The 27,161-nt window shown below is 46.2% G+C and overlaps 1 protein-coding gene and 1 long non-coding RNA gene across 2 annotated transcripts; one reads left to right on the plus strand and one right to left on the minus strand.

Annotated features, from left to right (window-relative positions):
* Positions 1-701: 701 nt before the first annotated feature.
* On the minus strand, positions 702-26,491 carry DUSP10 (dual specificity phosphatase 10). Its single transcript, XM_027453105.3, has 4 exons — positions 26,337-26,491; positions 24,301-25,140; positions 5,708-6,085; positions 702-2,947 (listed from the first exon to the last, which is right to left on the minus strand). The coding sequence occupies exons 2-4, from the start codon at positions 25,094-25,096 to the stop codon at positions 2,682-2,684; spliced, it is 1,440 nt and encodes a 479-aa protein (XP_027308906.2). The 5' UTR covers positions 25,097-25,140; positions 26,337-26,491; the 3' UTR covers positions 702-2,681.
* LOC140002112 (uncharacterized) lies at positions 6,963-10,406 on the plus strand. Its single transcript, XR_011808095.1, has 2 exons — positions 6,963-7,072; positions 10,187-10,406. It is a non-coding gene; the product is annotated as an uncharacterized lncRNA (long non-coding RNA).
* Positions 26,492-27,161: the final 670 nt, after the last annotated feature.

Genomic DNA, 27,161 nt, shown 5'->3' on the forward strand with positions numbered 1-27,161 from the left:
ATTTTTGTCCTCCCTCCTGAATCAGCATCTTCATTTCCTGGGAGACTTTGCTGCTGGTGGTGCCCATGCCGAGAGCCAGCTCGACAGTGGCCAGTCAGGACTTGAGGCTGAGACACTCCTAGCCTCTTGGGCACGTTCCCACAGCTCTCGTGGCTCCTATCTCTGTCCCATCAGCTCCTGGGAGTGCTTTTGGAAACACCTGCCTACAACCAGTGGTTGGCAGACCTCACGACCATACAGTAACAACAAGCTCCCTCTGTAATTGCTTCACCGAGAAGCCTTCATAGCCCACACCTGCCAAGTGAACAGGTGAGGGACCTCTGATTTGTTTTTCCCCAAAGGAAATTGAGTACAAGAACACTGATCTTGAACTTAGTCCCCCCTTTCTCTAACTCGGAGCAGCAAAGAGCATTCCTAATCTCTGCCAGCTACCGATGTGACTCAGGTGCACCCACACATGGAGAACAGCTGAAAAAGGTTGAGCCCAAGTGCAAAGGAAGGGGGAAGGAGACCATCTCTGCTAGGGGATGTCCTTCCTCCTGGGGCATTCAGATTTCCAGATGGTAAAGGGTGCTCCCTCTATCAAGACACTCCTCAGCCCCAGAACGGTCAGAGCCTGCGAGGTTTTGATGCCTGGGCAATGCTCGCCACCAAGGGCATCTCAGCAAAGGGACCAACATAGGAAAGAAAAAAAAAATCAATTCCAGTAGAAAAATAATTTAATAAAGGGATAAGTTTCAAGAAAATATCTGTATAGTAACAACATTTTAAGTAAAATGTCCACAAAAATATACATGTCTAATGCGATTATACATCAGTTTTCTGACAGGTCCTGTTTTAAACTTGGTTCAGTCCACATTGGTTTTCATCTAGGAAAAACCTTCACATCTACCAGGCTTCCTGGGATATATCAGTTTGCACAACAGAATCATATGAGAAACGTTTTCTAGCTCATTTTAGGCTCATACAAATAAACTTTGATTTGGAAACAGTCAAGATCAGGTTATACCATATCATCAGGAAAAAAAAAAAAGCAAATAACAAACAAGGAAAGCAAAAGAAGTCAGCCACCTAAGGGACACTGTCAGGCAAAAAGCACCAGCTCTACAATATGCACCACATGTAACACTGACATAGCTGGAAAAGGGGAGGGATGAAGGGAAAGATGGGCAAAGGAGAGGGAAACATCCCAGCGTGGCCAGGGATCATGGAACTGCAAAAGGAACAGCCGGTAGAGAGGCCAGGGAAAAAACATGGAGGAGACCAATATATTTCTAGAAAACAGCTTTGTAGCACAGAAGATAAGCTAATTGCAGGAAATGAAAAGGAATCAGTAAAAAATGTTTATTTCTTATTTTTCTAAATGACTATTCAGCTGTAGGTCTGTCCCCAAAAGCCCTCCCCAGTTGTGCCAATTCAGCTGAACAGCTCCAAGCTTGATGTACTTCCAGGAGAGAGAAACATGGCTACAGAAAGCGAGGGATGCAAGAGTACAACAAAAAATAAAGAAAGAAATAAATAAAACATTCTACCAGCGGAGGACAGGAATAAAACACTGAAAAGGAGATGTCTAACAAAAGATACCAGCAATGTACACTGAACAAAAAAAAAAAAACACAACACCATCCCACAGAAAGCAAATAGAAAATCACTAAAGAAATAAAAGGACACGCATTTTCCAAAGGATTTTTTTGTTTTTATAATCAATTATTTTTACATAGACAACTGAAACACACCAATATTTTGTGCGAAAAATATTTTTAAATAAACTTTGCTTGTTCTCAATTTTTGTACATTCTGATATACATATGTAACAAGGTTTATGGCACTGTAACCAGGATCAAAATCATATAAAGGAACAAAATAATTGCTTTCATTTATCCCTTCTGAACCAAGCCGGCTGCCATTTCACTATTAGACCTTAAAAATTATTATCTAATTATTAGTGAGCAGCCAACTCTAATTGGATTGAACACTCAAAACAAACCCTAAATTATTATTGCACAAGAAGCCAGTGAAGGCATATGGCATAGAATGATCAAAGTCCCTTACTGTTAAAACCTTACACCCCAAAATAGAAAAATAGAACTGGAACATGAAACACACCAAAAAACTTTTTTTTTTTCTTTAGTTTGAGTCAGGAGTGTGAAAAGTGCCTTGCAGACTTTTTAAGCTGCTCTGATCTCCTTTGCATCAGTGAGCATTTTGCTAGGTTATCTTTAGCAAAGCCTTTGCAGAATGAAGGCCCTCATGTTTCAGGGAGTTTTTTCTGCTTTGTTTTGGCCATTTGCATTTCATCTTCAACTTCGGTTTCTTCAGTCTATGAACCTGCACAGACTACTTAGCCATAAACTCTATGAGTAGCTGGAGAGCAGGAGGAAGAAAAAACAAAACAGAAAAGCCCAATATTTCTTCTTCTTGTTTTGATTTTAAGAAGTATTCCTTTTGCTCCAAAGCCTCCCTGCTCTGCCAGTGCCTGGGAAGGAAACCACAACCACATCCCAAACATGGCCAAGTTCTTGGATCTCTTTTAAAAACCTTTACTCACAAAAAAAAGGTTTTTATTCACAAAAAGTCTGCCACAACCCACCCACCCCCCCCCGGAAGCTAAAAAGAAAAACCCACCCATCACTGCCCTAAATCAGGTGAAGAATACGCTAACCCCCTTGTTGACTTCACCATCACACAACAGTTTCTACGCCGATCAGCTTTGGTGTGAGGATTCGTGGTGTGACGCCGTTGTTTAGATCTTCCTCAAACTCCAGTAACTGCCCCATAAAGTTAAGGTTGGGGGAAATGATTGGTCGCTTGCCTTTTACAAATTTATAGGCATCCGTCATGGTCATTCGCGTGTGCTTCATCAAGTATGCGATAACTATGGTGGCAGATCGGGACACACCGGCCTGGCAGTGAATGAGGAGACCTTTTCCACACTGATGGGCTTCCTCTGCAAATGAGAAAAACAGAAAAAATAAAGTTTCTGCTATTTTGTAAATTAGAAAAGCTCAGTGCAATTAGGAGTAACTTGATGTTAAAGCCCTTTTATCTGTTTAGAGGCACAGCAGTATCTCCTCCCCTTCCATCTCCACTCTACCTTCCTTCAGGGTTTCACAGTTCCTTCAGGTGAAGCACACAGACCAGCCTAACAGCGAAGATCTCCACGTTTGCAGATCTCTCTGTTATAGATGAACTGTACCACTCAGAGATGCTACTGCACTGCTCGTAAGCACTGCCAGCAAATATTTATGCAGGCGGTCAAAGTCCACAAAAAGGCAGCCTGAGCTCCGTCCCTACCTCTCTCACAACACCACCGTGTTATTCAGTATCTCAGCTTCCCTGCCTTGATAAGCAATATGCCTTTCCAGAAGTGGGTATTTTCACATTCAGTACATAACAAAGAATATATGCACTTTGTTGTCCTAATCTCTGAGGCTCTTGAAATTAACTTCATCTGGGCAATCTGCACATTTCAGTTTCACTTCCTGCAGCTTTAATCTTCACTAAACTTGTGTTTGTTTTGTTGGCTTTTTTAAAAATTTATTTATATACATATATGCCAATGACCTACTGTTTAAACATTTACAAACATTCTCAAATGCAATTTAAAAGTTTACCCTGAGGGAGGGAAAGCTTTGACTAGTTACTTCCCCAGCTGGCTAAATTTACTATGGAAAAAAAAAAACTCAATGGAGAAACACTTGTTTATTAAAAACAAAGATAGCCCCTTGAGCTATAATTATTAAAAAGGGAAGCAAAATGGGTTTTAAAATACTTTCTAAACCTTTTCAGAGCAAGGCTACTTTCTCTGCCCTTGGTTAGGTCATGAAACAATAATAAAAAAAAACAACAGTGTGTGGTGTAGGAGCTCTAACCCCGCAGTTCATGGGGATGCTGGATGCAGAAATCTCCCTCTCACCCCCAGAAGACCTCAGTGGAGTTTTGCAGTTTCTTTATGAAACCTTAGCCTACTGCATCATCTTGTCTTCTTGAATTCAAAGTTTTAGGTTTTACTGGATTTCCTGACCCAGTTTTTGTTCCCTAAGGAAAAAAAAAAATAATTCCTCTCCCTTGTCCTCAGAGAGGGCTCTAGCCCTTCACTTCTCCCCAAAAGGTGCCTTTGTCCCCTTCCTATGAACATAGTGATCAGTAGGCCTGACAGTGCTGCTGGTAGAGGTGAGGTTGGGTTAGGAGCCATTGGAAAATAATGACTTTAAACAGAGATCTTTTGGTTGTCTGCATGGCAGAGGTCAATCAAAAAGGCTGCTGTTGGAAGCTCCTTGTGGGAAGACTTGAGAATTAATGCTGTATATATCAGAGCTGCAGCGTAAGCAGTGTTTCACCTGGTCACCTTCACTGAAACATCTCACCTGCAGGCTGTATCAGCACAACGACCCCCTGCTAAGCAAAACACAGCCAGACCCAGCAGCACCTGAGAGCTGCCTGCTTCAGAGCAGTGAGTCCCAGCACCACTGAGGCAGATGGGCTCAGAAGAATATGCTGAGCTTGGACTCACTACCCCAGGGCCCAGCCCTATGACCAGTACCTGATCCTTGCTGAGCCCCAGAGCACCCCACAGAGCCAGCACAAGCAGTCTCAAGTTTCAGAGGAGCTGTGCACCTATGCTCTCACTCAGGAGCCATAAACAGTGGCTATTTTTGAGAGCAGGGACAGAGGAAGACAGCTCTGAGTCCACTTTTAAAAGTCCATGGGGTCAGCTAAGGACCTAAGCTGTGATACAACACAGAAGCATGTTTTCATCATCTTGTCTTTCATTATCAAGCCTGAACTATTGGTAACAAGATTAGCCCAGCCTCAGCAAGAGGGAGAAAAATTGCATGCCTGTGGTTCTGCACCACATCCAGGCTGTTTCAGGAAACCTCTAAGGAGATGTACTTAGGCTTGACAAGCACCAATGGACATCCACTGTGCTGCAAAAGGTTGTGAACTCTGTACATGCTCTGTGGAAGCTGTGCCCACAAATACATAGAGGAGGGCAAGAAAAGGTCCTCAAAAGCTTTCAGTATTACTCGATGTCCTCACTGATCAGGCCCCCTGCATGCGGATGAGGGGTGCATTGTGTGGACCATAGCAAGGTTCACAGCAATGTGGGTAACTTCATTTCTCTAGCCACCTCCCCAGTTTCAGATGGAGCTGCATCTCTGCTGTGAACTCTCTCACAGCCTACACAGTTTGAAGCTAATTAATACTAGTTGTCACCACTATCCACTCACCCACACATACACTCCAAAGTTACAAATCTAATGGTAAAATAAGTGGAGTGTGAAGGTTTGTCAGTTTTCTCATAAAACTGAGCTGGGAAAGACTCTGTTGTCATTAAAAATAAGAATATAAAAATTTGGATGGAAGCCACTGTGAAGGTTAGGAAATGCAAAGGAATCAGGAAGAGGGGATGACAAAAAAAAAAATCTAAGCTGAGGGAAGCAGGGCTTCAGAAGTCCTAAATTTGGAGATCCAGCATCACTATCAATGAATAAAGTTGTACCCCTAGGCTACTTAGTCAGATGTGCCAGAGATGAGAATCAGCAGAAACACAAGGTGCTCAGCATTTCTGACGATCTAAACAGAAGTAAATACGACCTTGCACAGCCTTCATGGAAGTTAGAACCTGGAATTAATATTATGCTTTACTAACAGTTAAGGAGAGAAGACGGTAAAAACAGGAACCGTTTCAGCTGAGGATAATTACCAATGAACTCAAAAGCCTCTTCAAAATACTGCCTGAGATTCTGCTTGTTGCTGTCAGTGGCCGGGAGCCGCTTGTAGTTGAACATGCCTTTCTCATAGTGGTACAGGGGCAGGTGGGTGGTCACATTGATCACATAGCCTATGTTCATCCTCTGCATTTTCTCCAAGTCCTGAGCATCGTGCTCATTTCCAAGGAAGAGGAAGGGCAGGATGGGGGTGAGCTCAGCGTTCTCGATGTCCGGTGTGGTGGGGATGGACTGAGGTAGTGTGGGGGGCACCGCGGACGCGCCGCTGCCTCCTCCCCCCTCTGGGCACTCTTGCAGCTGGAGGGAGTTATCACAGAGGTTTTCGTGGTTCTGCCTGAAACCGCTGAGTCCTCCTGGGGAGAGAGGCCAAGCAGATATTTTGGTTAGAGACCACAGGTAAAGCGCCACTTCGGCCCCACCTTCCTTTCGAGCATGTCCCAAGGACCACCAGGACTGGTGTCAGCCCTGCTGTCCCCAACACCGCTGTCACAGCAGTCGATGCTGAGCACGGCCGCTGCTGGTGAGGGCAGCATGAACCAGTGGCACATGCTGTCCTTGCCCCCACGAGGCTGACTGCACCAAGGCACAGGCTTGTGGACAAACACGGCTCTGTGCAACATCAGGGTGCCGGGACCGCTTCACCTGTGAGCCTGTGGGAGGAGGTAAAAGAAAAACAAAGGCTTTTTTTTCCCCCCTCAAGAAGGAAAGCATCAAAACCACGAGCAAACCAGCTCTAAGCACACTGGAACAGGGCAGCAAGTTGGCCTTTTATCGAGACCTGTTCGTATGGGCAGAGAGTGTGCTTGCCAGAGGGCAGGCCTGCAGGGCACCCCCAGCCCCAGAACAGCGCCTGGCCCGACAGGAGGATCACCACCCCTCGTAATGTAACAGCAACCAGGGCTCTTGCTTAACATGTGGCAAACAGCTCTCCTTTTTCTGCCCCAGTTGTCTGAAAATATCCAGCAAGAGCTATTTTTAGGATATTAATATGGATTGGGAAACGGGTCCGAGGGGGAAGGGAGAAGTCACTTTTTTGGCTCACGTTCCCCCCCGGCTCTACCACAAGTCACACTGCTGGTTTTTTTCAAGCAGCATTTTCCCTTTTCCCCCCACCCCAGGCTCCAGGCGGGTGTCTCCCCAGCCCCAGGAAGAAAAGCAGAGCTCCTTTCCACACCTCGGCCGGCGGTTACATCAGCCGCGGGCTCCCCACCTGCCCAGTTTCCATAGCGCTTACACAAAGCGAGGGCTGACATCAGCTGGCATGACATCAGCCCTCCCAGCGCAAACAATGCCAGGAGCACCACTCGGCGTCGGGCCTTCGGTTCCTGGGAGCCGATGAGGTAATGCGAGCAGGTGGCGAGGCTCGGCTCGGCTCCGCCACCCTGGGGAGGCAAGGGGCAGAGAGGGAGGAACGCCGCCGTGCCCCCCGCCGGCCCGCACAGGCGCGGGTTCCTCTTCCACCGGGACGCTTTGGAGTCACGCAGCCTGCCGAGGCGGGCCAAGTGTTCAGACTCAATTGCACTTTTGTCAAAGGAAAGCCAAAAAGGGAAAAAAAAAAATCAGGAGGGGGGAGAAATACACTTGAGTTACTAGAAAGAGCTCCACCAGCCAAAGTAAACGCTGAATGTCACCATCCCGGTTTTTTTTTTTTCCCTCCTTCAAAAGGTTATTTGTCTTTTCGGTGCTCTTTCACAATGACTTAGCAAAAGAAAGATTTTAAAGCCATGCTGTCACACTGGCTTTGGATCAGAAACAGACAAGAACTTCAATACCCAAGTGTTGAGTGCTGCAGCTCCCAAAGTCCCAGTGCCAGCCCATGGGTGCGACCCATACAGGGCCCACCTCAGCACCCCACACAGCACGTGATGGGTACAAGTGCCCCAGACCAGGTCTTTGGGAAGGCTGATGACCAATTGAAGCCCACATGCACTATCTGAATGAGTTTACAGGATGAAGCACAAACAGAGCTGCCTTGAAAGATCCAAAGCTGTTGTAACAGGGGCATAAGGACAGAAGAAAGGGCAAGGATAAAAATCTGAGCTCATCTGCCAACCATACCACTTGGCCTTGATAAGGTCTGAAAAAAAACCTTTCAGGCTGCTCAAGAAAACAAGCAAGACCATGGTCCATGGTCCCCATGCTGAAGATGTCCAACATCTCACCCAACCCAGCTGCTACAGCCCAGGCTAAATGCTGAACCCTGAGCCACCTTCCAGTTGTCCCAGCCCCACTCCAACTCTTACTTTGCTTTTGCATCGGTAAGCATCCCTTCCACTTAAATGCTTCTGTTTAAACGACACCCAGGGCATGCTAGGGTTCCCAAGGAAACCTCCAAAGAACAAGCAGCTTCAGTCACCCCAGGGTCAGTGCTGATCTTCCACAGCCTTCTGGGAAGAAGCGCCCATAGGTGGAGATAAGATCCCATTACTTCATCACTTGGGTGCAGACACACTTATGGTGTGGCAGGCATCATCTTTCACCAGCCACCTCGCAGATACAGCGGGGCTGGACAATCTGTAGGCAGTGAGGAAAGAGCTCACTATATCTTTCCTCTGCCGCCTCCATCTGCCCCACCGGTCAGAAGACACCACCACTTCTGTTACCCATTCTTCCTCAGTGCCTGGTGTGAGCTTGGGCCCAGTGGATGAAAACCTCGTCTTCTCCTCCCTGTCATGTTTTACAGAACTTTTCTGCTGTCACCATGGTCAACAGAGAGCAGGAGGGGCAGGGCAATCCTCACCACTCCAGCAGGAGTGTCAGGCCAAAGGCTGGAAGGTGATTCCAAGCACATCATATAGAAGATGCCCAAACAAGTGCAGTAGCCAAGCATACAACTGCTCCATCCACCATTTCTTTCTTGGTGTCTGCTAGGGAAGAGGAAACCTCTCCTTATGTCAGCACACATCCACCCTCCCCTTGTTTTTCTCCCTCATGGCTATGGAGAAACAAAGTTAGAGTAGCATATACATATATAATGTTTAGAGTAGCATGTATAAGCAACTCTTGGAGCACACAGCCCTGAAACAGTGTGTTAGTGGGGATAGGATCCATCTCAGACATGAGCAAGGAATCAATGGACAGGAACACCGGGGCCCAGAAAGGATGCAGCAAGATGCTGTTGGAAGAAAGCTTAACTCTAAACACAACAGTAGGAGCTCTACTTAGGTCTGTGCTGAAATCAGCCTCTCAGGCCTCAAAACAAGATCTAGATGCCTCAGCAGCACTGCTCCTTAACTCCACTTTCCACACACTTAGCATGCACCATCCTCACTCCTAGTCAATTTACATGGCACTAGCATAATTTAAATGGAGCTTGTGCATGCATAATACTCTGGTTTGCCATATGTTTGAAAGACTACCTCCAATAAAGAAACAAACAAACAAAACAAGCCCAAGAGAAGCTCATTATGACCATTCAGAAAGAGTCAAAGAAGGATAGACTTTGGACACGATGGTAAACACAGCATGCAGAAGACATCATTTAAAGTCTTTGTGCAGTAGGGGATAGTGAGTAAAGATGCTCAAGCTTTCCCAAACTTGGGGCAAAAATGAGATGTTAGTGAGGGCGGTGGCAGGGAACATGGGTGAAGGGTACAACCTGGTAGGAGCCTCTCACCAGTACAAAAGGAAGCTGCGTTTAGAAGCAGCTTTTCAGCTGTTAGTTGCAATATACTGAAAGCCTTCATCATATACAATGAGAGCCTCAGCAGACAGGCAATGTGTGAACTGGAAAGGACCATCAGCATACATAGCAGTACAGTCTGAGCTCCAGCTACGAAGCCTATGCTCAGCTGTGCAGCCACTTTCAACAAGACATTCGGATGTTCAGGTGCAACCCACTGACAAAACAAAAATGCTAGCAGCTAGACTAACTATCAGTGTCCATTTCTACAGAGTGCTGTACTTGTAACTTGTCTTTGTTATCTTTAAACATACCACGTAGCTGTAATAATCAGGTAAAAAGCCTGAACCACCCAGCCAATTTGATACAGCCCATAAACAGATGCAGAGAACATCCCAAGTGCTTTTGTGCACTCTTCTCCAAAACAGCTGCTGGGCAGGTTTTGGGAGGCTGAACCTACCCAAATCCAAATGAAGTGACAGGCACACAAGGATGCCCAGTGCACCTAGAAACCCACGGTATTTCTATCAAAAGGGAAGGGATAATGGAAGTAGGATGCCCACAGCAGACAGCCTGACCTGCTATCTAGTGAAACGCATCAGAAGCCAGTGCTCTTGCTCACTGCTGTTGTGAAGAGCCAGAGAGGTTTGCAGTTATCACTACATAAGCCGCATGAAATATTCCACCACCCTGCCTTGCCAGAACAGTTAGTAAGTGACAACAGACTAGGGATTGTCTGAGATGTCAAAACTTTTAGGAAGTTTTAAGTCAGCACTGTGTACACTCCAGCTATTCATACTTGTTTGTTCAAGTTCTTTTTTTTTTTTTGCAGCCATCTGCCCATAAACATCTTGCTTGATGCTTCTCAAACGCCCCGCTGCGCAGCGCCTGGGCAGCAGCTGCACGCACATTTCCCAGCTCCACAGCCACCCAGGAGCCCGGGGCTCACACCAGTGCTCTGAAGCCAGGTTAGCAGCTGGACGGGAGCCAGGGCAGCTCTGAGCAAATTAAAGAGAGACAAGCAGCATGATGCTCGCATAAAAGTCACGCCAAACACGGTGTCTGTCATTTGCTATCGGGAAAGGGTGCATTTGATGCAAAACAGGCACAAAAACGTATGGCAGAAACAAAGCAACCAGTTTTTACAAGGGACCGTGACCTTGCAATGGGAACGGACATCTTTACACAGAGCAAAACCAACAACACTTATCTGAATGCGTTTTGTGTGAGTGATTTTTAAGGGAAAACAGAACTAAAAGAAATTCAAGCAGTTCAGTAACACCTGCCCCCCTCCCATGCCTTCCATGACACTTCTTCATCAGCGTGAGCATATCTACACTAGGATGTGGGCTTATGATATGTTCTTATAGATATACAATATGCTTCCTACCTGGAAACAGGATCTTACCCCACAGTAAAGAGAGTAAGTTACATTGCTCCCTCTCCCCCCAGGGGAGGGAGAGCTGAAGCAGAGGCAAGTACCATGAAGTAACCTGACCACAGGGTAACACCTGCACTTACCTTTACATCACCTCATGTGCACGGCTGGGCTTTGTTTTGAGAGCAGCAGGTACTGGGTGTTCCTGTTACAACTACAAACAGGAACGTGTTTTTATACATGACAGACTGCAGATGTGGGATCCACATTTAGATAGAACATGTGATCCCCGCAGACAAACAGGCCTTTTGTACAGCTTTGAAAGCTATTCAGATGGATTTTTGGATCCACACGTCCTCGATTACAATACCACAAAGCCAACTCAAAAAATAAAAATAAAAAAAAATACCACCCACCAAACTAAAGCACACATGCAACAAAAGCAGAAGTCTCACAGGGTTGTGACAAAGATATATTTGGTCTGCAACCTCCACCCCTCCCAAAGTGCCAGGCTCTCACAGGTAGGGCCACTGGAGAATTTGGTGATACGTAGCTTGTAGTGAGTGACTGAGAGCTTCAATAGCTGAGGAATTAATCCAAGTTTTAGCACATCCACTCAGCAGGTTTCCTGCGAGTACCTACACACCACATCGAGCCCCTACAGCTCAACCGTGATTGTGTTTAACACCAAAAGGTTACAGCTTTAAGCAGTTAGCATGTAGGGCACAAGCTAACACCAAGATGGGAGACACTCAGGGAACTGGTGCGTATCCGTTTAAGATCACACTTTGAATTTGTGCAAGTACAGCCTGTTCCTTTAAACCTGTGACCTCATTTATTTACATTACTGCAGAAAAGCACTGCCAGAAGCAACAGCTGATGACAGTCTCATGTATTTTTCCACTAAGACAACAATTAAACTGCTTCTGTGTTATTAATGAACAGATGACTTTGTGTCAAGTCGACTCAAAGCGCAGGACGCCTCAAGGTTAAACAAACGTGGCTCCAGCATGTAAAAATAGAGGTGTGCTGCAGGCAGGGTGCTGCCCAGCCAGGCAGGAGGGTGCAGACCTGGGGCCACCCCTGCACCCTGCTGCTCCTGTACCATGGGCAGAATGTACCTGGCACCCGCTGATTAGTATGAACTAATCTGGGTCATGCTGTTATGCATCTTTTCTCCACGCTTAGCTACGATTTTAGCAGCGAATCCATCACAGCTACTTGCCTCCTTCCCCCCCAGGGCAAAAGAACAGCTTTCCAGGCTGAAGAAGGGTTCTGCCAGCAGTGGCCAAACCCACTCTCAGGCTGTGGCAGCCACCAAGATCATGGCTTCTTACCACCAACCAACGTCATGCCTAGGAGGTTGATGGCCATGCTCAAAGGGCCTTGTCTCTGAGCTGTAACCTGACGAGGGGTGCACCGAGTGTACATCTTCCTCCTGCTATTTCTGTGTTGTCTGACACAGGTAAAATCCCTAGCTCTCCACATTTCTTCTGTTACTCTCTCAACCTCTCTCCACTTTTTGCCTCAAGCAGGGGTAGGCCTACACGGTACCAAAAGCAATACTAGGGCCTGTTGGCACTGGCAACATGCCTAGAGAGCAAAAGAGCAAAAACCACCTTGTAGTGGAAGATCTAGCCATCACCACAACGTGGGTACTGAAAGGATGGATGTCCAGACTCCTCACGCACCACAACACAGCCGTTTTCCCAGCAGAGCTCCACAGCAAGTTACAGAGAACTGCATTTCCCAAATCTTTCAGAGCAATGGGGCTAACTCAAGCACATCACTGCAGGCCTGTTTCTACTGTCTGAGACAGACGTCCTCCTTGCTGCAGCTGTTGGTGAGCATTGCTCAGGGTTCACCCTTACTGCTGTAGAAAGCTCAGGAGTTGCACCACGACTGAAAATATTGTATTTGGCTCACATAGCAGGAAGCAGAGATGAGAAGGGCAACTCCTCTCTCTCTCAAACAGGGTGGCGACCTATCGAACCACATTCACCTAGATGAAATTGGAAGTAGCTCCTCTGACTTCAAGGAAATTTTGTTGCCATTTTCTTTTTCTTTTTCTTTTTTTTTTGTAATAAAAACATTGGATGGAGATTAAACTGAGGTTGAGCCCACAATGCAGGGGGATATGCATCCTTCAGCGGTACAAGGAGAACACAGTGATGCCAAGGCTGTTTTACACATTACTATTTCTGCTGTTGAAGAATAGAAGAAAATAAATAAATAAATCAATAACTGCAGCCACGTTCAGCCCTTTGGAGCAGAAACCTCATTCACCACCTTTTCACAATTTAAGTATCTTCATTGGCTTCAAGAATCTACATTGATTTTAGAGAACTGGGGGGCAGGGGAATGCAAAGGCATGAATAACTACAGGTTTTTTCTACTCTGCAGCTGCTAACATGAGATACGTCTCAGTTGCCAGTCCTACAAGTGTGTTTCTCACCTGTCCACAGGAGGTTCAAACGACCCGTTGCAGGGTTTCTTTCCCTATCACCCACACAGCATTTGGCATCAGCCTTGCCACAAAAGATAAAGCTTTAGACAAACAAACAAAAAAGTAAAAGTAAACATAGTTCACAAAGAACAGCTTCCACCTTGATACACTCAATCTAATCTAGTCTCCCTCTAATCAAGCTGCCAACAGCACTTCAAAAAGGGGAAAAAAAAAACTCCCAAAAAAGCAAACCCATGCATTCCAGAGAAGTTGCAAGGTCAGTTTTTTTCCATTTGTGAACTAGCATGGGAGGTTGGTTTGTAGACAAGCTCCGGCCTACAGGAGTTACAAGCACATCCTTGACACAATTGCTTTGAGGTCCCTTTAAAAGTCAAGCGTGCAACACCAGATATAAACCAATAAGTTCCACCCCCAGCTTTGAGGCATACGCGCATGCATTTGCATGTTATTTCTAATTTCAACTCACTACATCTCACGTCCCTTGCTACAGCACATCCTCTCCTGCTGGCCTCTTGCAGCCCCTAATCTTATCTACTGTTATCTAGTACTTCAACACCAGGAACAGAGCGGGCTGCTGCCCTGAAGGACACGGCCCAGTGGGGCAGGAGAGAGGTCACTGAAGGCAGTTTCTTTTGCAAAGGGACACTGCCCCTGCTCAGCTCCTCTTATTTCCTCCTGTCATGCTTCCACCCTCGTTCAAATGCATTTTCTCCCATAATGTCTCCCACACCTGAACATGAGTTGCTTCTTCCCACCACTAGCTCCTACTCCTTTGCTTTTCCTCTTCAGAGGAGCACTAGATCATCCATTAGCTGTAATTAGAAACAAGCAATTTTTATTAATTTTCTTTTTAACCTGCTGCTGTGGAACGTTTGTTAGTATTTTTGCTTGAAAGTTGTGTTTTTTTTTGTTGTTGTTGTTTTTGTCAAACTTGGTTTTGCCTCAAACTCTAAGCCTGGGACACAGGCCAGTTATGCAAGTTACAAACGTCCCTTCCCCAACTCACTCAACAGCTCTTCCAAAAGATACCATTAATGCTTCTGGACAACTTGCCAGCCCCTCCAGAAGTCACTGTAAACACTTCTGGACCATGTCTGAATTCAGGACAGTGGTTCCAGCTCTGTAACTAGAATCCCCTATATGCTGGGATATATAGAGTCTGTCCATGTGGGAGAAACAAAAGCATTCACAGAAGAGAGAAAGAGAGGAGGGAAGAAAAATACACCACATGACAGCATCCTTCAAAGTTATTCTCAGGAAGCAGTCAGGAAGATGAAAGAGAAGATATTCTTGATTACAGTATAAAGAACAGTTGTATATATGTGTGTGTGTATAAATAAATAAAAGCACAGCTTGGAACAAGAAAGTCAGTCCCCCAACCCAAACACACTACTGTGACAATTTTGCAGTGACAGATGAGGATTGGACTTACCCTCCCTGGAGGGCAAGCGTTTATAGCAGAAACTCAAAATTAGACACGTTACAACTTCTCATAGCAAAAGTATGCTCTCCCATGGGGATTTAAGCTAACATGAAGTCCAATTAAATAATCACTGGAAATGTCAGCATAAACCCTGAAGGAATACATACTTCTACTGTGAAATGCTCCCACTGGAAATCATAATAACAAAAAGGTCATCAAGAAATGCTAAAGCTATGGACGAAAGGGAAGTGAGGGGGGAGGGAACAGAAACTATTTTAATGTCATAAAGATACCACAAATTGTTTTATATTGACAAAGAGCTATAAGTCTGTTTTCACAGACAGGCAGAACAGAACAGACCTTCCCAAAATATCAGTGCTCAATCTGTATTATTATTAAGCTTATTTTAAATTTCAACATAATATTAAATAAATATTATATTTTCATATTAAATTGCCTCCCATGATTGCCTATCAGCATATGCATCCCTAAAGCAACCTGCCCACCCTCACTGCTTGACCCACAGCCAGCCAGCAGCGGCTGTGCCCATGCTCTGGGGTGTGCAAGGACCAAGGCAGCTCAGAGGGCCCCGGCTCAGCACATCTGAAGAGAGAGAAGAGACCAGGCACTGTTTCAGACATCTGCATGTGTAGGAGGGGACAGTTATATTTAATTAGTACATATTAGAGAACACTGACATTTCCATGGGTCAGCCATCTATTTGTTCACTTTACCCTTTTAAGGGCAACCTCTTCTCTTCAGGACAGCTTCACTCCAAGCAGGCTGATTTGTTTCTCCCGAGAATGAACACAGGCTCTTTTCCAGTCCAAACCACTGTTCCTCTGCATCAGAAACACCAGCAGTACATTGCATTAATGTGTAAGAAAAACAGAGCGCTGCTGTAACACACCAATGTTTGTGAATGCCATTCATTCCTGCTGGATTTAAATCCTCTTAAAAATGAAGAGTTTCTGTTCTTTTGACTAGAAATAATATCTGTCTCTCATTTGACACTTTCCAACAAACTATTTTGAAGCACATGAAGAAAATCCAGAAGTAAAGGGCACTGCCTTGAGATATTCTAGTGCCATACTGTCCTAAAATAAAAGCATCACACTACCAGAACGAGCAAAGTGCCGGCCAGCTCCCATACTGTCACATAGACAGCATGGCCAGCCCAACCAGAAATTGAGTCCTGGCATGCTACAGGACTGTTTGTTGATGTAGGCTCAGGACCACTGAGCTGTACATCTCTCACGCCTTTCCCACCTCATGACATTAAGCCAGTTGCTGAACACTAAGCAACTCGCACCTTCCTGGTCTTCAGGAGACTCAAATTGGGTCACAGCACTGGGTCATGCGGTGGCTGACAACCCTCATGGCTGAGCAAGCATAACTAGAACCTACACTCCAGGATCAAAGGAAGAAGAGTTACAGAATCCAAAACTCAGCAGCAATCAAACAAGGAAATCTCTTCATCTAGATCAAAACCAAACTGAGTCTCCTTGTCTCTGCAGACAAATAAAGAAAACTTCCCAGAAAGCATAGGCACTGTGTTATTCACTGATAGAGCTGTAATACAGAGATGTTAGAGATGTATAGAGATGTTAGCCTTACAGGGCTAACAGAAAAATACCTATGAAGATTAATCTCAAGCTAAACAATCATATTAAGTGTTTTTATTTATACCTACAATATGACAGCAAATTCTATCGTGTAAATTAAGAATAACTTAATTTCAATCAAGTGAACAGACAGGACTCCCATTATCTTAGCAAAGAAAACAGCCAAGACAAATTAGAGTCCATCATTGACACAACACAGGTCACCTACCTTAACAATAGCTTTTGCTTTAAAACATTATTGGTCACTTACTCACTTAAGGCTTAATATCACACTTCAGTGACATAAGCTAGTGACAAACAATTCAACTAACATGACAGAAATTTGCAAGTTATCCTTTATTTTCCAAATTCCTTAAAGCCATTGTAAAAATAAATAAATAATAATAATAAAAAAAATAAATATATATATATTTATAGAGAGAGTAATTCATTTGTAGATGAGGAGCAGCATTTGTTCTTTCTTCTACACTTAACTTGAAATGTTTCTTCTCTGTTATGGTGAATAGAGTGTGAATTAAACTCGGGCATGTTACAGATGGTTTTTAAAGCTAGATTGTAGCAGAAAAAGTTGGAACCAACACATTCCCCTAATTTTATTTTATTTATTCCCCTCTGTCCCTCACCCAATTTCTTCCTTCGAAGCCTTTATCCCAGCCAGAAGGCCCTCCCAGCTCCAGAAGTGCCTCTGTGCCCCCCCAGCAGCAGGTGCTGACAGATTTACAGTCCCCCAGGGCGCTCCAGCCCCAGGCCCCCAGCTGGGACAGCCCCATGCACACACTTGAGCCGCCTGGAGCCCGGCCAAGGATGCTGCGGACGTAGGCCCAGCAGTGCCCCAGGCAGCAGCAAGGGGAGGCTTATTTCTTTGGGACATGTAGGACTGGGTGGCACCTGCACCTACAGGGCTGGTCCTTGCAGACTGGCTGGTTCAGGTCTCACTGCACCGACTACAACGGGAGCTGTGATGTGCTCGTAGAGGCACCGCCATACACAAGTACCAGGAGAGCACAGGCCTGTGCTTCTCTGGGATCCAAGCCACTCACAGGGGAGCTTTTTTGAGAAAGGACATAACCTGCTCACAAAGCAGAGAGAGAAAAATGAAACTTGAGTTTTCAGATGAACAAAAGCCACCCACAAACAAATCAGAGCCTACAGCATATTACTTCAGCAGAGATGCAGTGTTAAGGGACGAGGGTGTCTGTAAGCCCCTCTCCCACTTCATGGGCCATGGCTGAACCTGGGTCAATGACACTTGGCACAGATCACAGTCAGAGATGAGATCAGTGTTACAAATGGTGCAAAGAGGAAAAAAAAAAAAAAAAGACATTGAAGTGACTTGTCCAAGGCCTCACAGCAAGCCTATTGTGTGCGCTTAGTCAGAGCTCCCCAGCCCTGAAACTGCTTTGCTATCTAGGCACAGTTATCCCTCCAGCCAGATTACCCCTTTCCTGCACCACACAGGGAAGGAACTTCTCCCATCTTCCTCTCCCCTTCAAGCCTTAAAATGCTGCTGTACAGGTCCAGAGCCAGGTCTGTGACCACCTGCCTGAGCAACTTTCACTCCTTGGGCACCAACAGCTTTCAAAGCTGATGCACAAAAACCATCTCCAGAGGGCTGAGATGCTTCCAAGGCATGAGTTTGCCTTTATCACAGATACTGGCTGCAGCAAAGAGTTTCCTGTACTGAACAGTCACAAGGCATTAAAAATCCCCACAGATTCATTGCTGAAGCTCATGGGGCATAAAAGCATCAATCGGCCACACAGCAAGAACCATGATTGCCCCGGGATGTTGAAGCTGCAGAAATAACCCCAATGAAACATTTTGAAAGTAGGCTCAGTGCCCCTACATGTGTGCTTTTCATAGTAGCTCCCATTCTGCCTCCACATAGTACTGCTACACTGACAGGCACAGCCACGACTGCTGGCTCGTTTTCTACCCCAGCCAAATCCCAGAGTGCATGAACAGCTCTACCATTATAAACACTGTCAAGAAGTTTACTGGATCAAGGCCACAGCTCACAGGTAAGAGGCAACCACCTGAAAGACCTGCCAGATGAAGCTGAAGCAAGAAAACGCAGTACTTAAGAGGGCACCTTTACTCACTTTCTTCTTAATAGGATTCTCTACCAGCTCTAAATTTCAGGGGAGGAACTGGGAGGTAAAAGCCATACGATATCTGTTCTTCTTTCAGTCCTGACTTATCAAGCACCTCAGGTTTACTTCACAAAAAGTTTAACTTTCTGTACTTACTACAGTACATAAATGTTTTAAAAATAAATAAAACATTGAAGACAGTTTCAGGTGAGTACCTAGAAACAAAGCTCCAGGCAAACAACCACAGTGATATTCAGGTCAACCTTGTGTTTTCTGCAGCCAGTGTTCCTCCAAGCCTACCAGAGACAACCCAGAAAGGCCACGGCACCACGCATAATCTTATCTTTTGCACAAAGGGACAAACAAAGCATTAGGTCATCCTTTAAACAGATTAACAGTGATCTGTTTCATTAAGCAGCAGGACTTCTATCACCCTGCAAGCTCACGGTGAATATTTCTTTTTTGGTTGGTTGGTTGATGAATGTGTAAGATTCAAGTGTTAAGACCGTGTGCATGCTGCTCCCATTCATGGTATTTCTTCACTTAATAATTCCTTCTGTAAATAAAAAATTGTAACATGGCTTTTCACAAAGTAAAGAGTCATAGCCTGAAGACAAGTGGCTCATCCCCCACTTCAAAGGTATTGAAAAGGCAAAGAAACTTTTGTGCTCCTAAGCATAATTTAAAAGAAAAAATAAAATACATGAGTTGCTGCTGCTTTAAAAGAAATAAAAGCATATACATATTCTAAAAAAGAAAAGTATCTGTATTATTTAAAAACCAGATACTGCTCGAACCTCAAATTCAGTTATTATTCCAGCCTGTGCCTCTCAGAAAGGCTGTGGTCACTTTAAGAATGAAAGGCCATAAAACATCGGTAAGCACTTCTATAAAGGCACAAAGATCTTACTGGTAGAGCATCTCACCCATAACAGGGGAAGGACAGCACTTAAGGCTTTCAGCTAATTATAACCCAACTTATATAAACTAAGAGCATCACAGAGGATGTCTCCTCAGTTGAAACAGAGCTGGAACCAAACTTTTCTTTACTAGCATTACAGGTATTTGGCTAATATAACAGTTTCCTTCTTGATTCTTAGTTTGGTTTCCAAGTGTATGAGAAACTGGACACCTAAAAAGAGAAGTCTTCATGCTCGTCTCTTTCCAAGGCATGGACTTTGCTCCTTTTGCCTCCCAAAACATGGCAGGTACCAAGCAATCCAGCATTTCAAACTTTAAGATGCCATCATCTGGGAAGAAATGCTACACTTTCCATTACTGTTGAACTGGAAAATTTAGTGGTTTAATCTTCCGAAGAAGCCTTCCACTTCAGATAAAGAAAAGATCTTGTTCTAAAAAATAAATAAATAAATAAATACCATAACAAAACAACAAAAAAAAAACACACTATTACCCCATTTTATCTATACGCAAAAGGTGCACATGCATACACCCCACTCTTTTAAGTGTTGTGGCTGATAACATTATTACCTTAAGGTGGAGGGGCAGGGGAGGTGAGGAATGTATTTCAGGTCCAGCAAACTGAAGGTAAAATCCCTTCTGGAGCCAGGAGAAGTGTCATCCCCGTACCATCCCCCCGCAGTGACTGATGAGGCCAAATTTCCTCCACAGCACAGAAGGAACACATTTTAAACACACTGGATGTTTCACATGTTATTACTTAACACTTAAAAATACACATTTCCCAATTTCAACCATGACCTAATAATTATTCAGTGGAGATCTCCAGTGGAAATAAGTGCCAGGCACATATTTAATTGGACAGCTGGATTTTTTGACCGTTGTGTCAAGTTCTACTCTCAAATATACTTGTGCAGAGTAATTCAATTAGGGCTTAAAGTAACACTGGCACTGTTGAATTACATAATTAATAATAATAAATCATGTATTTGCAACAGATTATGACAGCAGGTATTCCAAAGGCAATGATCGTAGTATTTTGCAATGACATGGGAGAGTATAAAACAGGTACATGTTTATTCCTTTTATAGGTTTCTTGGCCCCTTTGTAGTTGTTTCAACTTCACTGATAGGTGACTTCAGCATTGGTGAGAGATCTGAAGCTATTCTTAGACTGTGGCAGCAAGCCTGAAGGGATTTTACTGGCAGGTTTTACACGCCTTGCTATTGAGACCCAGTCACTTAATTTATTTCCCTGTTAGATGAGCAATGACAAGACTGAAAACCAGAGCACAAGTAAGCTCCTCAAACCAGGAACAAGAACAGAGAAGCAACTAATTGTTATCATCGCCCCTTGAAATGCTCCAGCCATCACTTTAAAGCACAAAGGGGAAAAAATGGATTATTAGCAAATTTACATCTTACATCTTTGTTTCTGGATTCTGTCTTTCCCCGTGGTCAAACACAGCAGCTTGAGTACTGAGTACAAGACTTCAATGGGTTCACAGGGCTCCTGCAGCTGGGGCTCGAAAAGGCAGAGGAAGAAGGGTAAGATGAAACCAACAGCACTAGACACTGACTAGGGAGACAAAAGCAACTTCTCTTGTTGAAAGCTGTTGAAACGTTTTGGCACAGATGCTTCAATTTTTCATTTTCAGTTCATTTGTAGATTTAATTTAACTTGAAAAGAGATGCTCAACTCCAAACCTAAACATTTCATTCTGTGTAAAATCATACTTCCCATTTGAATGCAAATGCATTTCCTACTTCCTATTTTTATGTCCCAGGAGCAAAATAAAGCACGCAAAAAGCCCAAAACTGCAGGCCATTTTCACTATGAGCTAACACACCCAAGGAAGGCAAATTCTTCCAGTAAGGCAGAAATACTTTGGTGTTCTCCTGTAATGGTCTCACCACAAGGTGCTGCTGGGTTTGTGGGAAGGAAGGCAGGCACAAGGCCATCCAGGATAATCTGGGCTGCTGAGGTCTTCCTCCCCAAATTCAGCAACAGTTTTGCCATCAGCATCAAGCAGAATGGGGGCCAGGCTCACGTCACTGTTTTTACCTCCTCTCCTTCCCAATACTAGGCAAAAAAGATGCATACACAAAGAGAAAGGCCTTTAGGTTTCAGTAGAAATGCAAAACCAGTCTAGCATGAATGACTGTGAGCACGCAGGGGAAAAACATGACTGCTTTATATTTTATATAAGATATGAATAGTAGCTTCAGCCCCGATGCCTTCAGCTGCTAATGCCCATGTAACAACAGTGTTAAGAACATGGTATCTTTCTGAGGGAAAATAAGAAAAAAAAGAGTTACACCAGTATCTCAGTGACTGATATAGCTTCTGTACAAAGAAGTGATTAAGTCTTTGCTTCTGAAGAGCTGAACTGAAAATGATACCAATCTTCATTTGTGACAAGAAACACTCCCTATTAAAGGAAGTAGCAGAGAGACACAAAAGGAGGCACAGAGCTCTTAAAAACCCCGTAAAGCCCCAGCGCTCTCCTGTCAGTCAGTTTATATCGGTCTGCTACATTAAAAATAAATCAGACCACCTCTTTTTAACCGGAGCCTAATAAGGCACCCTGTACATACATTTATCTATAGACCAGTCTGGCCTTTGGAAACGGCGCAGGAGTTTATCTGCGACTGAAAAAGACTGGGGCACCTAACCCTAAATACACCCGGGGCCACGCCGCTACCCGGCGAGCAGTAAGCCCGGGCTGAAACCCAACCCCGTGCTGCTGATCGGGTTCCCCCCACAACGTGACACCGCTCCACGAGCGGGGCGGCCGCAGGCCGCCAGGCCGCACCAAAGATGGAGAACGTGGCACCGGGTCAGCGGGACGCAGAGTTGGCCGGCGCGGCTAGCAACCGGTGTTTGCAAACACAACACGGGATCAGATGGGCCGCAATAAATTAGGACTGGACTGCAGCAAGCGAGAGAAACCACTTGAAGGGAAAAAAAAAAAAATAGAAAGAGACAGGCAGAGAGCTACCCCCGGCTTCCTTCTGGTGTCTGCACCCACAGGCGTGCAGGCCCACCGGGCGTCAGCTCCTGGGCTACCAAAGCATGAGGGAAAAGTAAAAACTGAACAGATCAGTGAAACTGAATAATGAATGCTTCCAGTACCACTCCTTAGGCTCTCTTTCAGTTTCTGATCCCTTCTAAATGCTGCTTTACCATGAGCTGAGCACACTTTGAGCCCCACTTCAAAGACAGGGAGGGAGGTAAGGTGACAGCAGGAGCACTCTTGTTTTTGTATCTTCTCCCTTCTGCACTTCCCCAGGTGAGGTCTGCTCTAGCCCAGCCAATTACTACACCCAGAAAGCAAGGGATTTGGTTTCCTTTGTCTCCCAACACAGTTCCAGGTCTGCTGGCAGAAACAGCTCAAGGAGGGGATTTCTCCTAAGCAGGTCTTTGAAATAGATGCTTACATTTCTCAGTAGCTGAAGACCAAAAATGGCCCAAGTAATCCCATGAGCAACCAGTTAAACCCATCGTAACACCCAGAAAGCAGTGGTCAGCCTCAGAAGGTGGGAGCAGGGGCTGTCCACAACCTGCCCCACAGCTCCATGGCCCCATTTCAGTAGGCACCTCCTATGTCAGGAGCAGAACTGCCAGTTTGTGGTGGCAGGAGATTTGCTGTTTTCAGAGAAACATAGAGAAGTGGGGTGCTGAAGATGCCTGCCTTCTAAGGGCAGGAAGACTTCCAGACTATACCACACAAGCCATATGCCTGGTTGCAACAGAATGAGTACCATCAGAGAGAGAAGACCTCTGCGAAGCACCGCCTCTCTCTGTCGCACAGATAAAGGGCACCATCTGACCCGAGACACTCAAAAGCATACTGTGAACCTGCAGCAAGCGTTAGTCAACCCAGCATGACCCACCACTTGCTGTGAGTTAGAAGAAAGTTCAGTGCAATTTTAAGTTTCCACAAGATCCATCCGAAGATGAGTACCTTACTGAAGTCTTAGCTCCTAGAAGCGTATGAAACTAAAACAGAGAAAATGAGCTAAACCATTAGCCCAACCCATACTTCTGCCACACAATGCAGGGTAGTTTTTCATGTAAAAGTTACTACTTTCAAGTGAATTAAATACATACAGTATGAGGTATTCAACAACTCCCACAGTTTCTCAGTACCATAGCCGATCTCTATCAACTATGCCTCCAAATGGCATAAATACCCAGGGGGCAAATAGCTTTAATTTAGAGGACAGCATCGTTATAAATAGGAGATAGGAGCTACAGAATAAAGGGAAGAAAGGAAAAGTGTCCTTGGATGCTGCCTTAATTGGTGGGACACATTCCCCCCCTTGAACATTAATGGATAGGCCAAAGAACTCATTAAAACACGACCCTTTCAAGTAGGAAAAAAAAATACATATAAAAGTGTGCATCCACACATACACGTGAACACTAACTACCCTTTCAGACCCCTTTTTAGAGGAGTATCTCCCTCTGTCTGTTACTCTGACCCTTTACCACCAAAACAAGGCTTGACTGCTCCTCAAGTTTTGTCAACTGGTCCATGATGCAATGCCCTAGACTAAGCAGCCTCCTTTGTCTTTCATTTTCCCTTCTTTTGCTCTCCCCATTGCCCATCCCTAGCACCTAGGAGTTCAATTTTATATAGACTAAAATAAGTCTGCTAAGTAAAGGTCAATCTGGTGACTAAGAGAGAAGTATGCCCTCCTGGACTTCTGCCCCTCAGGCTATAAATATTTAGAGAAAACAGTTGGGGAAATTCTTTGTCTACACAGACAGACACCAGGAAGCATGTTTCCTTCTTCTCCCAGCTCCCACCCCCTCCACTACTCAAGGACAACAGTCAGAGAAAGGGGAGCATCTCCCCGCTGCTGCGCTTCCAGCTCCATGATCTGGCCATGGAAGACATTTGCTTTGCCACTCGTGTGCCACTCGAGGCACACAGCTCTTCCTAGAGATAAATAGCCACAGTGAGTGTTCAACCACCAGCAAAGAGTACAACCAAATACATGCACAGCATGTGGGTCAAAGAGGGGGGTTACCTTTTAGGACTAGGGGTTCCTTGCCTTCTCGCTTGAGTGACTCCAGCACTATATGGAGTGGCTGGGAAGGCATTACTCTGCTTGGCTCATTGGTATTCTCATCATAAACTATGATTTCTTTGGAAAAGATCCTCTTGAAAGAGTCCTTGCCTTCCCGGCAGGAGATCAAGTCCAAGACGGTGATCTTGCCCTGCTGGAGCCTTCTCCGGCTGATCTTGTCAGCACAGTTAATGTGGACAGCCCCTTGAATGTGGCTTTTGTTATACTCCATGAACGGCCTGCAGTCAATGATGACAGGCCCTTGGTTCTGTTGGTGGCTCTTGCTGCATTTGGTCATCTTCTTCGCCAGATCGTTGGGGTAAATGATTTTGATGCTAGCTAGCTGCTTGGTGGTGCCCGAGACCGGGCTCCCCACTCCACCCAGGGGGCTCAAGTTGCCAGCGTTCTCATTGCTGTTGACCATTTGGTTGGCAGGGCAGGCTGTGGGGGCTCCGGCGCTGCTGGTGCTCGCTTGAGTTTGGGCCTGAGTGTCCTTGTCGTACGTTGCCACAGTGCAGCAACTGGCACTGCTGCATCCACAACTCAGGGAGCGTGCAGAGCCGTTGGATGAGGGCATATACGTGAGATTAGCAGTCTTTAGGGACACGACAGCTGCGCTGAGCAGACTGGAGTGGCTCTCGCTGGCAGAGGAGGCAGGTTCAAGATAGCTAGAGTCTAAACAAAGGTTGAGATCCTGAGGTCTCACTGGCCTCGAAAGTGCCACCACTACCCTGTCGTCTAAAGGAGACGGAGGCATGAGGAGGCTGAGGACTAGCGAATTAGGAAGAACTCAAGATCACCCTGCAAAAGAAAGAAGAAAAAAAAGGAGGGGGAATGAGGAGAAGAAAAAGGTGATGAAAACAGATCATGAAATCACGTAAGCCTCCTGATACTACAAACCGCTTCATCAATACCTATTACCCACAGGTTCACAGTCCCTTCCAACAGCTACCAGCCTGCAGTAGCTGTTGAGGAGCCCTTCCAGTCCCACAGCAAGTACTCCAGCTCCTTGCATGCGTGCGAGTGGAATGCCGAGTGCATGCAGCTCCCGTGGACTGTGCTGCTACACCCGGGGGGAGGCATTTGTCTCCATGCAGATGGTGTTGAGCTATTCTGAAACCCCAGGCATGCACCCAATGAAGAGGCACACTCTCATTTCCTTGCAGTAAGCAAAGGAAACAACTCCGGGACCGACTCTGCTGCTGGGAGCAGCGTATGGGAGCTGAACGTCTCAGTGGCGATACGCAACTCTTCCAGCAAGCAGGAATAAAATTAACTTTTCTGTAAATTATTGGGGACAAACTCAAATGCAAAGTTTAGAGAAAATAAAAAAAAAAAAAGGGGAGGGGAAAGGGGGTTCTGAGGACCTTTACAGAATGCGGGTGCATGCCTGGCTCTCCCACCTGCCCAGAGGGGCTACGGCAGCCCCAGGCCCAGACTTCCAGAGGGGACCCCGGTGCCCCGGGCTCGCAGCTCCTGCCGCGCAGCACAGCACGTAAACCCCGAAACCTCCCCAATTCCACGAGAAACTGGAGAAGAGCAACAAGCCCAGCGCAGCCCGAAGGGCTGGGGAAGCCACCCGGCCCTAGCACAGCTCCGCCAGGACCCCCGCTCCCCTCCAGCAGCACGCCGGGGGGCTCGCTCCCGAGCTGCGGGACGGAGCGCGGGCAGCTGCGGTGCGGCTTCTCCCCCCCCCCCAAAAAACAAAACAAAACAATAATAATGATAACGATAATAATAATGGTAATGACAATAATGGTGATGATAACGATGATGATAAAAGGAAAGAAGCAAGCGCCTTCTCCTGATGCAGTTTAAAAAGAAAGAATAAAAGGCAAGGTAAAGAGACGAGCTCCCTAAAAAAGAGGAAAAAATAAAATAAAAAAAAATAAAAAATAAAAAAAGGTTAAAAGAAGCGGAGAAGCGAACTTTTACCCCGCGGCTGGGCAGCGCTGCCCCGCACAGCCCCGCTCCCGCGCCCTGCCCCGTGCCCGTACCGGCGCGTGGCGGCGCGCTCCGGTGCGTCCCGCGCCGAGGGGCCCCGCGCGGCCGCCGCTGTGCCTGGCGCTCGCTGCCCCGCGCCGCCGGCCGCGCGCCGGCCGCATCCTCCTGCTTACTTTCTCTTTTGCTACCGCGTACAAGTACGGCGCCGCGGGGGCGGGGCCCGCGGCCAACGGCGGGGCCGGGGCGGGGCCGGGGCGGTGATGTCACCGCCAGCCAATCGGGAGGGCGCCGCTCCCCCCCCCCTCCCCTCAGCGCGGCCCGCCGTGGGGCTGACGGGGGCTCCGTGCCCTCAGCCGGGAGGGTGGGAACGGGCTCCCCTCAGGGGCAGCCTCAGGCACCCCCAGCCCCAGCTCACATAGGGGAGGCTGGGCGCGCTCTTCCCCCAAACGATGCCCTGCTGCTGAGCCCAGGAGCTCTCCACAGGCTGGTTGATGCCCCACGCGTGGTGTGCGGGGGTCCTTCCAGCCAGGAAGAGACATCCGAGATCACCGAGTCCAACCTCTGACCTAACACTGACCAGTCCTCCACTGAGCCGTATCACTAAGTTCAACATCCCAACGTCTTTCAAAGACCTCCACGGATGGTGACTCCACCACTTCCCTGGGCAGCCCATCCCAATGCCTCATAACCCTTTCAGTAAAGAAATTCTTCCTAATATCCAACCTAAACCTCCCCTGGCGCAATTTTAGCCCATTCCCCCTCATCCTGTCACCACATCAGACCAACCCCCACCCCGCTACAGCCCCCTTTAAGGTACTTATAGAGAGTCATAAGGTCACCCACTGCTTCTGCATTTGGGCATCCTCCCAGAGTTACAG

The sequence above is a fragment of the Anas platyrhynchos genome, chromosome 3 (assembly GCF_047663525.1).
Source record: "Anas platyrhynchos isolate ZD024472 breed Pekin duck chromosome 3, IASCAAS_PekinDuck_T2T, whole genome shotgun sequence".
NCBI classification, from domain to species: domain Eukaryota; kingdom Metazoa; phylum Chordata; class Aves; order Anseriformes; family Anatidae; genus Anas; species Anas platyrhynchos.

Bases quoted from the DNA above. Each gene is read 5' to 3' on its own strand.
- DUSP10 (XM_027453105.3), bottom strand. From the start codon at position 25,096: ATGCCTCCGTCTCCTTTAGACGACAGGGTAGTGGTGGCACTTTCGAGG. The intron at 6,086-24,300 runs GTAACCCCCCTC...CTCTCTCCCCAG, and splicing joins GGAACCCCTAGTCCTAAAAG to GAGGACTCAGCGGTTTCAGG. The intron at 2,948-5,707 runs GTAATTATCCTC...TCTCATTTGCAG, and splicing joins AGAGGCTTTTGAGTTCATTG to AGGAAGCCCATCAGTGTGGA.